Source organism: Cibotium barometz, chromosome 48 (assembly GCF_041138505.1).
Source record: "Cibotium barometz isolate CiBa-2024 chromosome 48, ASM4113850v1, whole genome shotgun sequence".
NCBI lineage: Eukaryota > Viridiplantae > Streptophyta > Polypodiopsida > Cyatheales > Cibotiaceae > Cibotium > Cibotium barometz.
The window spans coordinates 26,225,380-26,242,414 of NC_141093.1; the positions used below are offsets into that span (position 1 = coordinate 26,225,380).

The 17,035-nt window shown below is 42.3% G+C and overlaps 1 protein-coding gene across 3 annotated transcripts; it reads left to right on the forward strand.

The window, feature by feature from the left end:
* Window positions 1-4,880: 4,880 nt before the first annotated feature.
* LOC147611012 (uncharacterized) lies at window positions 4,881-7,606 on the forward strand. 3 transcript variants are annotated; one of them, XM_086785654.1, is made up of 2 exons: window positions 4,881-4,938; window positions 5,035-7,606. In XM_086785654.1, exon 2 carries the CDS (start codon window positions 5,556-5,558, stop codon window positions 6,333-6,335), a length of 780 nt encoding a protein of 259 aa, XP_086641780.1. In that variant the 5' UTR covers window positions 4,881-4,938; window positions 5,035-5,555; the 3' UTR covers window positions 6,336-7,606. The 3 variants fall into 3 exon arrangements, 1 of the variants encoding a protein (XP_086641780.1); XR_015263936.1 differs by lacking the exon at window positions 4,881-4,938 and having other exon boundaries at window positions 4,947-6,790; window positions 7,026-7,606; XR_015263937.1 differs by lacking the exon at window positions 4,881-4,938 and having other exon boundaries at window positions 4,947-6,734; window positions 7,026-7,606.
* The last annotated feature ends 9,429 nt before the right edge of the window (window positions 7,607-17,035 follow it).

Consider the following 17,035-nt stretch of genomic DNA (forward strand, 5'->3'; position numbering starts at 1 on the left):
AGCAATTTCTTTTAAGAGTAAATTGAATACTTAGGACATATTGTATCTGTTGATGGTATTTGAGTAGACCCTAAAAAGATTGAAAGCATTGTCAATTGGCCCAAACCGTGTGATATTCATGAACTTTGATCTTTTCTTGGCTTGTGTAGATACTATAGGAAGTTCATTAGAAATTTTGTATATCCTTTAACTAAACTACTTAAGAAAGCTAGACAATTTGACTAGACTAGTAGATAGGACCATTCCTTTTCTGAGCTTAAGAAAGCTTTGACTCATGCACTAGTTTTTACACTACCAGCCATGCTTTGTAGTAGTTACTGATGCAAGTGGGTAAGGTTTTGGTGCTGTTCTCATGCAAAATGGACACCCCATTGCCTACAAGAGTCGTAAGCTTAAACCAGAAGAAAGAAATTATAGTATATATGACAAGGAAATAGCTACTATTGTTCATGCTTTGAGACTTTAGAAACATTATTTAATGGGATATGAATTTTTAATTAAAACTGACCAACTGAGCATTCATCATTTGTTGACCCAAACTTTATTTATCGAGAGTTTCTAATCCATGATTCAATATCAAACTAAGAAGGAAAAACATTATGGCAGATGCTTCATGTGGATGTCCTAGTGTCCACAATGTCTTTGTGATTGAGAAGAAACCCTTGAGTCCTATGAGAGATCCTATGAGCATGACTCTAATGTCTTTGAAGTTTGGATCAAGCTTAGAGACAATAATTAGAACCCTATTACTGATTATTCATGTCATGATGGTTACCTCTTCTTTCAAAAGAGATTGTGTGTTACACAACCTTTTAGATGGAATTCGTTTGGCCTTATCTTAAACAAGATGTAGCAAAATTTATGGCAGAATGCTCTATTTATCAAAAAATTAAAAGCTATAAAAGTAAGACCCAAGGAATTCTCACACCTCTACCATTAACCCTAATGATACTTGGGAATAGATATCAATGGACTTTATTACGGGTTTGCCTATTACATCCGATTATAATGACATGAGTTGGACTATAATGGTGGACCATGTAAGTAAGCAAGCCTATAGTGGTGGACCATCTAAGTAAGCAAGCCTATTTCTTACCTTGTAAGAAAGCGTTGACTTCTTAGCAAGCCATGATCATGTTTATCAAGCAAATATTTGTGCATTATGGTTTGCCAAAAGTCATTATTTTTGATAGAGACTCTAGATTATGGTAGTAATTTTTAGATCACTCTTTCTCCAACTTAGGCATTAAGCTAGACTTCTCCACCACGGCTTTTCATCTAGAAATGAATGGATAGACTAAGGTTACCAATAGCACTATCTTGAATCTACTTAAAGCCTATGTTGCCCAACTACCTAGTTCATGGGATAAGTACATTCATCTTCTGCAGATAATACTCCTCATTTGGATACTACTCAACTTTCGAGATTGTGTATGGAAAATCTTTGCCTATTTCGGCTACAAGACATTCCCACAAAATCAAAGCTGCTAACAATTTACTATTGATTTTAGTCGTATTTTGAGTGAGGTAAGACACTCTATTGCATATGCTCAAGAGCATTATGTTAAGAAAGCAAACCGTAAACGTAAAGCTATATCTTTTGAAATTGGAGATCATGTGCTTTTGAGAATTGATAAATGTAGAACTTAAAGTGATGAGAAATTCCCTGCTGTTAAGCTTGCCCCACAAATTTATGGACCTATTTAAGTGATTCACAAAATTAATGATGTTGCTTACAGATTCGAATTACCTTTTCATGGGTAGATTCATAATTTATTTCATGTTAGTTTGCTTAAACCTTTCAAGGGATCACTTCCCACTTATCATGCGTATCATGCTAGTTTGCTTAAACCTTTCACGGGATCACTTCTCACTTATCTTGTGTATGAGGATCCACCTCTTATTGAGGGTGAGGAAGAAGTTTTGATTCTAGATACTCTCGTTGACCAATAGATTACATCGACCCGTTACTAGCAATCAATATATCAAATGTGTGTTGACTTTCGAAAATCATCCTCGTGAAGATGTGAGATGGGTGCCTGATAAATATTTCTATGCCTTCTTTGAGATCCTTCGTCCTTTTTAACAAACTTGCAATTGAGGAAAATCGCAAACTCAAGCAAGAGGGAATGTTATGAGAATATCTTTTAAGCCCTCTTAAAATAATCATTCTACCTTCTTAGATAATTTGGGGGCGCTTGGATTGTCCTTATTTCATGACAAATTATGTTAATATCATGGGTGATGTAATTTCAGATATTTAATGTCCATTTTAAATATTAATACACTTGGTTCACATTGACGTATACTTATGGCTTCCTATGTTTTGTTGCAGTTGGTTTGTATGGCACGATGATTCCTAGAGTACTGAAGTAGACTCGAAAGATTGAGGCAAAAGCTCATGAATTATTATACTTAGAAGGCACACATAATTTTGGACAAGCTTTGTATTTATGTGCTAGCTTATGAACATCCATTTATTTATTTCTATAAGCTTAGACTTGAAGCATAGAGAGCGCTGTGCAAGAAAAAGCACAACTTTTGTATTTTTGGAGGCTATGGCCTATTTTTGTGTGGGAAACAGGCCACACACATGTGAAGGTGGAAGATTGCACCCAATGTTTGTGTAGTACAAGAGATAAGTATTTTCATGTGTTAATTTTTAATGGTTGGTTTATGTTGAATTTGTAGCAATAGCTTAAGTTGAATGGTTGATTATTTTTCTTGAGAATTTATTTTCACAAATTCCTAGATGGGGATCCTTGTGTCATTTTAACCTTAGTTTATTTTTATTTTTAAGAAAGACCACGTAATTTTAACATGAAACATATTGGTGAAGACATTCAATACAAAAAGTTTGTTATGGTTTTAGTACATTTTAGACTTTTGAACTGTCATAGCACATAAGACTTGGCAAATTGGTAATAGTGTTTAGCCTTTGACCATTTTAATTGTTTAAGGTAGTTTGATGGAGTATAGTTGAATAAATATTCTTTTTTATATAAAACATTATATCATGAATTTTCCACTTCAATTATTATTCTATGAGAAATTTGGAAGTTTCCAATGAAAAGATGACCTATTCATTTTATGAAATAGTAAGGGGTGGGTTATGCAAGTTCTCAACGAATATCTTATTTGCATTTAACATTTCATAAAGATGGTCATTTTCATGGTGGCCTAGATGTTCTACCAATCTCAAAAGTGACAACCTAGAAAGCGATATCCTAGTAGCAAGCCTTTAGAAACACTTGTTAGGACCTGGCAATGGCTATATGGTTCCAAATGCCTATCTCTATATTATCTTAATGAAGAGTTTCATAAAGCTGCCACATGGCAAGAATTTGGAGAAGGGAGGAGGAGGTTTGGGCAAAATTTGAATTTGGAGTCTTAAAGAACGTGCAAAACACGGGTTGCCCACTAGTAAGCTTAAAACAAACTTTCTTCGAATTATCAAGAAGTTGCCACCACAAAATTATATTCTAGTGCAACATGCTGCTTAATGGATGAGGTGTGATGATGATGATACAAATATGAACCTCTTCCTTATCATAATGAAGGGCAAAAAAGAGGTCCACAAAAGGTACGGGAGGTCCACGTTAAGATGATATATCCAGGTCAATGTTTAAGTAATGCATGAGGGAGAGGAGGATGTGACAATGAGAATTGGTAGAAATGAAGTTAAGCATGCCAATGACTTTCCTTCTTTTGTGAGACGAGTGCAATGCACATGCATAAAATGAGTCAATTTTTGAGCGGTTTTCTCCTTCTAAAAAAATTCCCCCTCTTCCTTTGTGCAACCTCTACACCACATAGCCTCGAACATAGACATGGATACAAACATGGATCTCAACCTCTTTCATGAGAGAGAGAGAGAGAGAGAGAGAGAGAGAGAGAGAGAGAGAGAGAGAGAGAGCACATAGCCTCCTCGAGCATAGACATGGATACAAACATGGATCTCAACCTCTTTCATGAGAGAGAGAGAGAGAGAGAGAGAGAGAGAGAGAGAGAGAGAGAGAGAGAGAGAGAGAGAGAGAGAGAGAGAGAGTCTCGAGCATAGACATGAGAGAGAGAGAGAGAGAGAGAGAGAGAGAGAGAGAGAGAGTCTCGAGCATAGACATGGATACAAACATTGGTCTCAACCTCTTTCATGAGAGAGAGAGAGAGAGAGAGAGAGAGAGACGATGTTGCACAGAGAATCAAATCAATTCTTAGCACATTCCACTAATATATGCTCACTTATTTATTGTTTTTGGCTTGAATCATTAGGAAGAAGGGAAAATGGGTTGGAGGTGGGCGGGCAAGCGGGCGGCGGGGGGGGCACTATTTTAGATTCTTGGATGCTACAATCAGGCAAGAACTCTTCAATTATGTAGAATCTTGTTCAAGACAAAGACTAAGGTAGGAGTAAGTAAGCATGGGACACGCGCGCGCGCGCACACACACACACAAAATAGAGCCTTGATGGGCCAAACAACAAGGGAGAGTGTGGATTCCACGCAAGGAAGGGCCAAAAAAGAAAGAAAGATGGGGCCTTGCATGAGTGTACCAAAAGAAAGTGGGTACCATAAGATATACCACCATATTTTATTGAATCGCTTGTTAATTATACATTATTATTACTAAATATATATACACTTACGTGGGCATAAGATATAGCACCATATTTTATTGTATTAATTTCGTTTAGATTTTGAAGGTTTGTTATTATTGTTAAATTGGCCGGAACCGCTAAATTTGGCAGCTTTGTCGTTCAACGTTCATTTCGCTAATCCCGCCGCTGAATTTACCCTAGCTTTTTGCTTTAGCTGTACGAAAAAGCAACCCAAAAATACAAAAAGCTAACCCGCAAGCAATGGAAAACCGAATTATAATAATAATAAAAACAATAATGATTCTGTAACCAACCCCTTTCTGCCCGCCTTCATCGCTCTCTGCGTAAGTGTTCTTCTTCTTTTTTTTTTCTCCCTTTTTGCTTTTCCTTCTGCTTTCTGGGTCCAGAAAAAGCACTGAAGCTTTTGTTGGTTTGGACAGCAAGCTTTTCATTCTTTGGCAGGGATCTTAAGGACAATCCTGCATTATTTTTCATCGCAGCTATGCGCGGTTCCACCATTGTCCGCGTGCTTTTGTTAAGGTTTTGAAGCGATTTCACTATCGCCCTCTTGCTTTTAGCCTGGTTTTGAAGCAGTTGCGTGCTTTCATTAGGGTTTTCAAGCGATTTTCCATCAACCCACCATCGCCCACTTGCTTTTAGCCTGGTTTTGAAGCCCTTAAACAAGGGTTTTGCAGCAGTTCTACAGCATTTTGCAGCAGTTGTACAGCAACCCAGGCTGGCCGTACTCAGCCTAGCAGAAGGGCTATTTGGCGCAGTTATACAGTGGCCGTACAGTACATTCTGCATTCAAAATGCCCCTCAAAGCAATTGCATGCTATTTTGCATTTGATAATCCCAAAAGGGCATTTCCTTATCGCCCACTTATGCTTACTGATTCTGCAGCAAACCCTAAACTTATTTGACAGTGCTTTGATTGCATAGCAAAACTCTAGTTGCCCACATGGCCCCTCCCTCTCTCCTTCTGCCAGATTCTTCTGTCAAAGCCCTCATATCACAGCACAAATCATCTTCTTCACCCAGTTCTTCCATTGATTCTCCCACAGAACCCTCTCTGCCTGTCTCTTCTCCTCCTCCTCCTCCTCCTCAACATCCTGCACATGTTTGCAACCCCCAGTTAAACCTCTCTATCCCTTCTTCTTCTTCATCTTCATTTAGCTTGGTGCCGGAAATCGCTCCTGTAGCAGAAAACAATGGCAACAGGCAGCAACGGAAGAAGAAGCAGAATCATGGCCATAAGAGACACAACAGAGATGGAAAATCAGACCATGCAGATGAGGAGAGAAGCAAACAGGTCAGACCCAAAACTTCCAGAGCACCTTTTCCAGACCATCATAGAAAGAAAAAGGGCTGCCAGGACAATGCGTGTTGCAAATGTGTGTCAGGGTATACGGCAGATTGCGCGGCCATCTGTTGTTGCCCCTTGGCTCTGCTTCATCTAGCAGCTCTTACTTTTGTAAGGCTCCCGACTGCAGTGGCCTGGAAAATGCTGGTGAACTTGAAGAATAGGATATGTGAGAAAAGGCGGCCCATGAAGGACGGAGAGGAGGACAGTCCAAGGCCGAAGATCATGACCCCGTGGTCTTATGGAGGTTCTCCTGAAGCTGCAACAATTGATCCAGCAGCGCACGTTGTGCAATTTGACAGCCAGAACCTCTGGGAGCATTTTGAGGCAGGGAACTTGGCTTTTGGAGGCTTATCCATGAGGAGGGAATCATTTTGAGACAGGGTTTGGGGTTTTATTTATGACACATTTAATTCGAGTCTCCCATTGGGGTTTCCATAAGGTCCCTCATCCTGGAGACATTTTTGATTTTGCTGCCATCCTCTCTGTATAATGTCATCATAGTGGGATGTATCCGATTCACAGTTGGTCCGATATCAAGACCTCACGTGCGATCAATAGGGTGTTTTTGGCATTAACTTGTTCTAAAGGGAGGGTCTTCAAGGGTCTTTGAAGGATGCTTCTAAAGCTGCCTTGCCTGTTTTGGCATTGCTCTTTTTAGCCTTTATGGTGAAGGGTTCAGCATGTACACTACAAATTACAGTATGACTTTACAAGCATGGTTTTGAGATTTATCCAGTGCTAGGTTTCCTCGACAATACATCATAGCCAAAGCAGGTAGACTGTTCTTGGTATACAGATGGGGATTCTGATCCGGGGAAGCTCTTAAATCAGTATGTATCCTTTGTGTTAGTTCTTTGGAGGATTTCTTGCTTATGGCTTTGATTGGCAGGCATTTTAATGGCCTCAGGATAAGAATGTGTTGCTTGAGCGACCATGAGTGGAGGGCTCTTTATCTATCAAGCTCACATGTTTTGTTTGAGAGCAATGACTGGAAACCTTTCTGAAAACTATTGTCAAATTACACAGGTTTTTCTGACAGATGATCATGATTTTTTTTTCTTGCAGTCAGCATATCTCCATTATATTTTTTCCATCTGCATATGGACTTCTTTCCGGAGCGTAAAGCTGCATGTACCAAAGCTCAACAGATGACAGTCCATAATACAGAACATGGCTGGGATGTTTTGCAGTGGCAAAGCCTTGACATGCTCATTGGATGGAGCTCAACATGCTTCATTGAGTTGGTGTCTACTATGGAATCATCTTGTATTAGTCCTAGGGATCTCCACAACACTAGCATCTTGTGCACATTGCACACACCACTCTGCTGCAGCCATGCCTGTATTGAAGGGGATCTTGTTGTTATCATTGAAGGAAGATTGCTTTTAATCTCAAGGCTTCTACATTCATTAGGAAGCACAACTACCCTCACCCACATTCTTATCCGGTAACACATACAACCTCAGAACACATGCATGCACATGACATGAATGATGGTGTGTAACTGAGACACATGGCAGAACAAATATATAAGCCCTTAGTGTACACAAAGGATGCATTTTGTGCACACAAAGGGTGCATTGTGGGTATATTCCATGTAAATGTCAATGATTCAAATAAATAGAAAGAAGATTGAAGTGATATGATTCTCATGCTCTAGACACAATGAGGCCATCCTTTCTAGAAAGCCTTCACATTTCTCTGTTAGAATTTTAACATGAGTTTAAATAATCATTTTGACCTGGCAAGTTTGAGAAAAGCTCAACTTGGGAGAAGGTAAGCAGTTTAAATAAGAAGTTTCCAAGGATGTAAATGTTCCTCAAGTGGGAGGAAACATTACATGTCCCGCCGTGATGGGATTTCCTTGAGGTCAGACCTGCATTAGAAAATTTAGAAGGCTTTTTGGGTCCTTTATGTGGGCTGAGCACATTTGCCCTAGGACTTAAACATTGACTAATCCACATGTGACGGACAATTAGGGGAGCATTAAGGAATCCATTTGAATGTGGAGTGTACATTGGTTCTATAGCCACCTTGCAAATATTAGGATGATTAGAGGCATGTTGGGGGGTGAAACTAAAGGAGACTCTCACGGTTGCATTCAAGTTGCTTCTTTGATGCATGGTTGGGAGGATTCTAGGAACAAAATCCCTTAAAGGTGTAGACTATGTCTTCCTCTTTTATCTAAGATTGCTTCAAGTCCATGTAGAAGAAGGCTCTGTGTTTCTATAAATTCAATAAGGGTACCCTCTTCTACTAGATTTTTCTCATTGCCTAGGTTTTTTGCTTAAGTGAATTACATGAAACACTAGATATACTCATTCAATGTAGTAGTTTCAATTTGTGAGCAACTTCACATATTTGTGCGTGCGTGCGTGTGTGTGTGTGCATATATACATTGACATATAATGAATCACAATATTTAAGAGATAGCTAAGCACATATTTCAGTTTTTAAAGTTCCATAAGAATTAGGTATCCTTAATTAGACTTTCCTACTTCACTAAACCCTATCTTTCTTCAATGATAATTTAGATAACTTCTTGCTCTATCATGAGCTCTCTTTATGCTATCTTCAAGAAAGTCTTTAGTTGCATGTACCTTTATCTTTTCCAACTTTATAGCTACTGAACCTTTGGACTAAAATCCATGCATCACCATAGATGGACTAAAGCATGAACTTGAATGTTTGGTGGCACTGTTGTAAACAAACTCTAAAATTGGTAAATATGCTTACTAATTAGTTTGCTTCTTATTCACATATTCTTGAAGCATATCCTCAATCACTTGCCAATCACAAATTCTTGAAGCATATCCTCAATCATCTGATTGAGTCTCTCGATTGGCATATGTCCAACCATGTTGATATGTAAACTAGATACCAACCTCACAAAACCCTCTCAAAGATAGTCCTTCAAAAGTAATTGTTAAATTTACTATTCCGATCACTAAGAATATCTTTTGGTAGCCCTCCATAAATAGTTAGAAATGCAAACAATAGTTGAGAAAACTTCATAAAATAAAGTTCATCATTTTTAAAAAGAAGGTATCATAAAAGTTAAGGTCACAAAGAATTGCCTCAACATCTTGTTTACCTTGAAGTTGGAACTCTTTCCCATCACATTGAAATATAATGGAATAATCAAGATAGTTTCTTTATAGGAATGAACTAAGCTATAAAATCCAATCCACTCCCTATGTCACGTAGGCTGTAATGCCTATGACCGACGGCGGCAGATCGGATGGCCATGTCCGGGGTTCAGTGGGAGAGGACGCCCATGCGGAGTCATGGACGGCCAGGCTAGTGTGGACGGCACGCCACACACTATATAGCCTGGGGAATGAGGGGCAATCCTCATTCTTCCTCTATGGCTGGGTGGTGAGCCAGAGGCCGTCCCCTCCTGTGGTAACGCCCGTAGTGGCGTTTACGGGTATCTAACACTGGTATCAGAGCGTGGTTCGATGGGGTCGTCAGGGTCCGCGCGTGACCGGGGGACCGGAGCCCACTCAATGGTTTTCAACCATTCATCTCCTCATCCTTATCTCCACAATGGAGTGTGTGGAGGGAGGCGGCCAAGACATTTTTCAAGGGAAGAACTCTCTCTCTCTCTCTCTCTCTCTCTCTCTCTCTCTCTCTCTCTCTCTCTCCCCGTCACACATAACAAGCGAATTGCAGGTAAGATCTCGTTTTTTTTTCTCTGCATTAAAGCTTGTGTGCAAAAAAAATTTTCGTTTGGTGTGGGGGGGCGAAGACCAGCCCCATGACCTGCGTTGAAGCTCCGTCTCTACTGTTGGGGGGGGGCGAAGACCAGCCCCACGACCTCTTAACGAGGCGACACAAGTGGCCGACCAGCCCCCACAGGACGTGTGCAAAGGGGGGGGGGGGGCGAAGAGTCTGCGTTGAAGCTTGTCTGCGAAAGACGTTTTCGTTGAAGCTTGTCTGAAGCGAAGAGAGAGAATGGCCCCACAACCTCTTAACGAGGCGACACAAGTGGCCGACCAGCCCACAGGACGTGTGCAAAGGGGGGGGGGGGAAGAGTCTGCGTTGAAGCTTGTCTGCGAAAGATGTTTTCGTTGAAGCTTGTCTGAAGCGAAGAGAGAGAACGATGCTGTGAAAGACGTTTTAGTTGAAGCTTGTCTCACAGGCGTCGGTCACGTTGGCAACGCTCTCTCTCTCCCTCTCGGCTGTGAGATGGCTGCGCGGCGGCGGCCAGCCAGGGGCGGTGGCGGCCAACTAGGGGCGGCGGCCAGCCAGGCCAGGCGACGGCCACCAGAGCAGCCGGCGGCGGCGGGCGGCCAGCGCAGCCACAACGCCAGCCAGGCCAGGCGGCCGGCCAGCCAGACCATCAGTGGCCACCAGAGGAGGAGAAAAAAAATCATTTATTTTTTTTATACATTTTAATTATTCATTTTTAATAAAATTAAAAATGAAACTAAATTCAAACGGATCCTCTCTCTCGGGTGGGGAGGGATAATCCCGGTAAGAGAAACCGATTGTTTCAGGCACAGCCTCCCGAATAAATTTATTTTTCTTATGAGTTGCAGGCATTTTTTCTCTCGGATCGGAGCATCCCGGAGAAGCGGCGCTGTCTGGAGGCTCGCAGCGCAACACAAATCGACAAGCGACCGTAAAGGGGGGTGACTATTCTCTCTCCACCACTGCTCATTTTATTAGCATTTTTTTTAGTAATTTCCGAGTTCTCGCATTGTTTTTTGCAAGAATTAAAGATGTCTGCTAAGCGTAGTGTGTCCCCACCGCCTTCTACTTCTCTAGGTTTTTTCGGTCTCTTATCCTCGGTCTCGCGAGTTTGACCCCGATCGTTGTTCGGTCCGGAGTGCGCTCGTCGATCACGCGTGATCCGCCGGCGCCCTCCTCATCTATTGACCCCGCCTTAGGACCCAGCGAGCCCGCAGCGGCTGCATTGGCAGATGACCCCTTTCTGGCCGATGAGCCAGAGGATATGAACACCGATGTTGCCGAGGGGACTGAGGAGGACCTCTTGGATTATGACGACGACGATTATGACCTATTGGACCTTGCTGATGTCCTGACAGAGACGGAGCTCTCTAGTGGACTGTTTAAATATCTTAATGACAAACTGAACAATATGGGTAAAGTCCAGGCTGATTTAGTCACGATGCTACAGAGCATCTCCACACGGTTAGATGCACTGACAGCCGCCTCGGCTAGCACTCCGACTCCTCGTGGTAGCCGAGCTTCTGCGGCACGGGTGAGCATAGCGTCGCCAGTGGTTGTAGGAGTACAGGCCGATGCGCTTGCGGGGCCGTCCGTATAGCGACAGCTTCGTCGTTATTAAAAGACTTAAAACCGCCTAGTTTTGGTGGCGAGGAGAAGGAGAGAAACAAAGACTCGATCAATATGTTTCTAGTGAAGTGGTCAGATTTGCACGCGCTGTGACAGCAGCCTAGCCGTATACAGCCCGTAGAGGCTAGCCTCTCATTAACCGGCAAAGCGTACAAGTGGTGGATGAGTTTGACAACTCGTCCTGCCACTTGGACGGAGTTTGAAACGATGTTTCGAAAAGAATTTTTGCCTGTTAATGAGGCAGAGAGAAGCTGGGAGTTATGGGATAAGTGCTCGATGGAGAACAAATCCCTAACTCAGTACATCTCAGACTATAGGGAGATAGTACTCAACCTAAAGGGAATCGATGCATTCCAGACATTGCGAGGCTTTAAGAGAGGCCTCAAAGATGATTACCTTGCGTACGTAGAGCCCTTACAGCCTAAAGACTTAGTAGAGGCAATTAAATATGCGCAGATATTTGATGACATCAAGCACCGTAGTGCGCGTGGTGGTTCTAGCAGGGCCGAGGGTAGTGAAAAGAGGAGGTCAGGCCTCAAAAGAAAAGGGTTCCGCAGTGATAAACAAGGGGATAGAACGGACCAGGAAGGACAGGGTGGTCATTGGTCTAAAAAACCGCGACCATCCAAGAAGAAAAGACATCAAATTCCAAAAGAAAGAGCAGTATATTAAAGCGCGAAAGAAAAATCGCTGCTTTAATTGCAATGAAGTAGGGCACACGAAGGCTGAGTGTCCAAAGCCTAAAGCCAACACGAGTGGCAACGAGCCCAAAAAAGATGGTAAATCTTCTAGGCAGTTGCATACAGTGCAGAGACTCCCTCTCAGTTCCGCAGAGTTTAGAGAGGTGACAGTGTGTCATTGTGATGAGCATCACGCTTGTTCAGTGACACCAGCGATGTAGCAGCCTACTGTAGGTCCGCATGACATGGTGCGCATGTATGGCACCATAGGTGGCCGTAGAGTCACAGTTTTGATTGATGATGGAGCTAGCCACAACTTCTTGAACTACTCGTTAGTCAAGAAGTTGGGGTTGACTGAGACCCAGAGTGATCATGAATATACTGTTGGCCTAGCCAACGGATATGACAAAACGGTATGGAATACCGTAGTATTGGGGGTCCCATTATCTATGTAGGACTACGAGGCTCCGCTTGACTTTCAGGTCATGCACTTAGCCAGAGCAGACGTATATCTAGGCAGGGAGTGGTTGTATGGCTTGGGCCCTAGTCTAGCTCGGAATTACTTACATAATACGCTATGTTTTGAGCACGGAGGTAGAGTCATTACCCTGCAGGGCGACCGTACTGTCCCTGTCACACCACTTATTTCCTCCATGGAGCTGTGTACAGCGGTCCGTAGAGACCAAATAACAGAGGTATATGCTTGTTACACTCTTTTGAATTCTGTTTCCGTAGATGAAACAATAAATGATGTTTGCGTAGACAAACAAGGAAAACAACATAACCTTGGACGAGACCCACTGTTTGAAAACCCTATTTGGCATGTATGCGATTCAAACAAGAAAAAATCCAAGGTGAAAGAGACATTAAAGAAAAAGTACGTAGATACTTTAATGAATTTATTAGAGGAATTTCAGGATGTTTTTCTTGATGATTTACCAGATGGTTTACCACACCATCTAGAGAAGTAGACCATGGCATCGAAGTTATGCCGCCAGGATCAAAACCTATCAGCAAACCTGCTTATAGATTAAGCCACTTCGAGGCACAGGAGGTGGAAAAATAATTGACGGAATATTTGAACAAAGGCTTCATTCGGCCTAGTTCAAGTCCGTGGGCATCGCCTATTCTTCTGGTAAAGAAGAAAGACGGATCTATGCAGATGTGCATAGACTATAGGGCTCTTAATCAGATAATGATTAAAAACAAGTATCCAATGCCACGCATGGATGAGTTGTTTGATCAACTCTATGGATCGAGATACTTTACAAAAATAGACCTGAGATCAGGATATCATCAGGTTAGAATTAAACAAAAAGATGTTGCGAAGACAACATTTAGGACCCGTTTCGGGCATTTTAAGTTTTTGGTTATGCCATTTGGGCTAACCAATGCTCCAGCGACGTTTATGACGCTGATGGACAGTATTTTACGTCCATATCTGGGAAAATTCGTAGTAGTTTTCCTAGATGATATTCTTGTGTACAGTAAGACACAGAAAGAACACATAGAGCATTTGCGTCTAGTGTTCGAGTTGTTGCAAAAGCACAAACTATTTGCAAAGAAGACCAAATGTGAATTTTTTGAAACAGAAACTCACTACCTTGGCCATATTATATCCGCCGATGGTACGCGGATGGAGCCAGAAAAAGTAGAGGCTATTCTTAAATGGCCAGCGCCGAAGAATCTCGAGGAACTGCAGATTTTTCTTGGCATGTCAGGGTTCTACCGACAGTATGTGAAGGACTACGCGAAGATCACAGTCCCGTTGACTGACCAGTTATTACGGTCAAAAACAAAAAACATTAGTTGGGGGGAAGCCCAGCAGAAGAGCTTTGATAAGCTCAAGGTGACCGTAGCAGCTGCACCTATTTTGACTATTATCGATCCAAATGAGCCGTTTGTTTTGGAAACAGACGCTAGTAATGAGGCCATTGGGACCGTACTTATGCAAAGGGGACGCCCAATTGCATTTGAGAGTAAAAAGTTAGATCGTGCGCAGCGTAACTACTCGGCTTATGAGCGAGAGTTACTAGCGATAGTTCATGCACTGAAAAAGTGGAGACACTATTTATATGGTGCTACTTTTGAGGTCAGAACGGACCATGAAAGTCTGAAATGGCTTTCAAGTCAAAATGAACTGAAGGGTAGAAAAGCTCGGTGGGCGGAGATTCTACAGGAGTTTGACCTTCAGATACGTTACCAGAAAGGTAAGTATAACGTAGTGGCAGATGCACTTAGTCGCATGCCACAGATTAATGAACTTAGTTTCACAGTCTTCAAGAATGATTTCTTGGAGTCACTACGTGGTTTATGTGAGCATGATCCATCTTTTACAGAGGTCTGGAGCGCTGTACGCGTACGCACTTCTTTACAGACGCGACCACCTCCCTCGTTGGCACAAATAGCTAGTCTGGAGAGACTGGCCGAAGGTGCAACGAGAAGGGAAGCGAGAGTTAGTCCGGAGAGACTAGCCGTGTCTTCTGGGTATAGTTTGGAGCCGGAGAGCTCTGACGTAAGCCCTTCATCACCTTTGACTGCCACGGCTTCAAAGGGGAGTGATAAACTTCGTCGGGGGGAGAAATATGCTAATTACTCCATTGACGACGGGTACTTACTCTACAAGGGTAGAGTATGTGTACCAACTATTGGTGACTTTTGGGCCCAAATTCTTAAAGAAAGTCATGATAGTCCAAGTGCGGGTCATCCTGGGATTTAGAAGACCTATGCACTAGTAAAAAGACAGTTTTATTGGCCTAGTTTGTTTAAGGACGTCCAGACTTATGTGCTGAAATGCAGTAAGTGCCAGGTCAATAAACATGAACGTCTTAAGGTTGGAAGACTACTCCATCCGCTGGAGATTCCTCAAGGGAAATGGGAAAGCATTTCCATGGATTTCATTACCGGTTTACCCAAAACGAGTCGAGGGAATGACTCGGTGTGGGTGGTAGTGGACAGGTTAACTAAAATGGCAAAGTTTATTGCCACGAAGAAAACTGTAAAAACGCCAGAGTTGGCAAAACTCTTTATTGAACATCTCTACAAGCTATATGGCCTGCCCGCATATATAATGTCGGATAGAGATAGAAAGTTCAACAGTTATTTTTGGAGGGAAGTCTTCAAAAAGTTGGATACTACTCTGAGTATGAGTACGGCAGATCATCCGAAGTCTGATGGTCAAACCGAAAGAGTTAACCAAATTCTAGAGGATATGTTGCGTTCTTATGTTAGTAAGAAGCAATCTAATTGGGAAGAGTACTTGCCCTTATTGGAGTTTGCCTATAACAGCTCCAAGCACTCAGCGACTGGATTTACACCATTCATGTTAATGTATGGATTCCAGCCGAGATCTCCGATGGCTGTAGGCCTAGAAAAGGAGAAGATTCAATCTGTCAAGGATTTCCTTGAAGATATGAATGAAATGCTCAGAGCCGCACGTGAGAGCATTCGTAGCGCTCAGGATCGCGCTAAAACTTATGCGGATAAAGGACGTAGAAAGGTGACCTTTGCAGAAGGTGACTTTGTATTCCTCAAGGTTCCTGCGCAGTCAGAAACCATGAAAACGGGAAAGTGTGATAAACTTTCTCCGAGATATTGTGGTCCTTTTAAAATCCTTAAGAAGATTGGGGACGTAGCATATAAACTTGAGTTACCGGAGAGTTCTCAAGTCCATCATGTCTTCCATGTCAATAAACTGAAGAAATCAGTTCACGGGTTAGAAAACGCAGTTTCTCCAGAGATTTTGGTGGACTTGATAGAGCCACCAAAGATACCACATGAACCTGAAAAGATTCTACAGTATTGTGACAGACAAACCCGACATAAAGTGTACCAGGAGGTACTTGTTAAATGGACAGATAGGGATGAGGAGGTAGCTACCTGGGAACGCCGTAGTGCAATTTCCAAAAGGTTTCCCCAGTTTGTTTTCGAGGACCAAAACTCTTCTTAAGGGGGGTAATGTCACGTAGGCTGTAACGCCTGTGACCGACGGTAGACCGGATGGCCATGTCTGGGGTTCAGTGGGAGAGGACGCCCATGTGGAGTCATGGGCGGCCAGGCTAGTGTGGATGGCAAGCCACACACTATATAGCCTGGGGAATGAGGGGCAATCCTCATTCTTCCTCTATGGTGGCTGGGTGGTGAGCCAGAGGCCGTCCCCTCCTGTGGTAACGCCCGTAGGACCACATTAGTCACGTTTGTAACCTTGAATTTTAACCTCGATACTATTTATCATGATCTCCCATACCTTCTTATGAGTGCCTTTTACCAAAGAGATCACGTGCACTTGTGAGCTCTTGGACATTCTAGAAACTTCAATTTCTTTATTCAAGAAAAATTATGTTGCACTATCATCAAGCATTTTTTTGGCATTTTGAGCTCTTATTTTTACTATGCATTTTCATTTAGTCATTAGGCCCAAAAGTGGGTTACCACATAGCTAATGATAAACAACACACATGTATGCCATCCTCATGGTAAACCTCTATCTCCTTGATTTTTCAAACACCATTTAGTGGTAATTTTTTCATTGAGTGCACTTGTCTAGGTGGAGCTTTTACCTTATATTTCCTTTTAGGGAACTTCTAAGTAGGATATTCTCTCCTCTACTAAATTGAGTTAGCAAGGTTAGTGGCGTCTTGAGAGAGGTAGTGCTTAGTCTAGTAAAAGTGAGAATGCACATCAACCTAGATCTAAGAAGGGAGTGCTAATCTAGGGGATGGATTTAGAAATAATTGAACGCCAAAATAACCCCTCAATCACCTTAAGGATTGATGGCCAACATTAGTAAAATCTTTGAACTACTGGAAACACTCCTAGTAACAATAATTCCTATGGCACCCAAGAGCTCAAGGAGTACCTCTTGCATAACAAATGGACCTAGGAGGCCATGGATTTCTAGGCCTAGTTAATCCACATTTGATGGCATAATATCATATCCAACTTCCATTGCCTACATGCCTACTTATACCTTGCGTATACTGCAAATATATCGAGGATATGGCAGAAGCGCAATGGAAAGGGGGTATCCATGCAAGTAGAAAGATTGAAGGCTATATACTAAGCTAAATT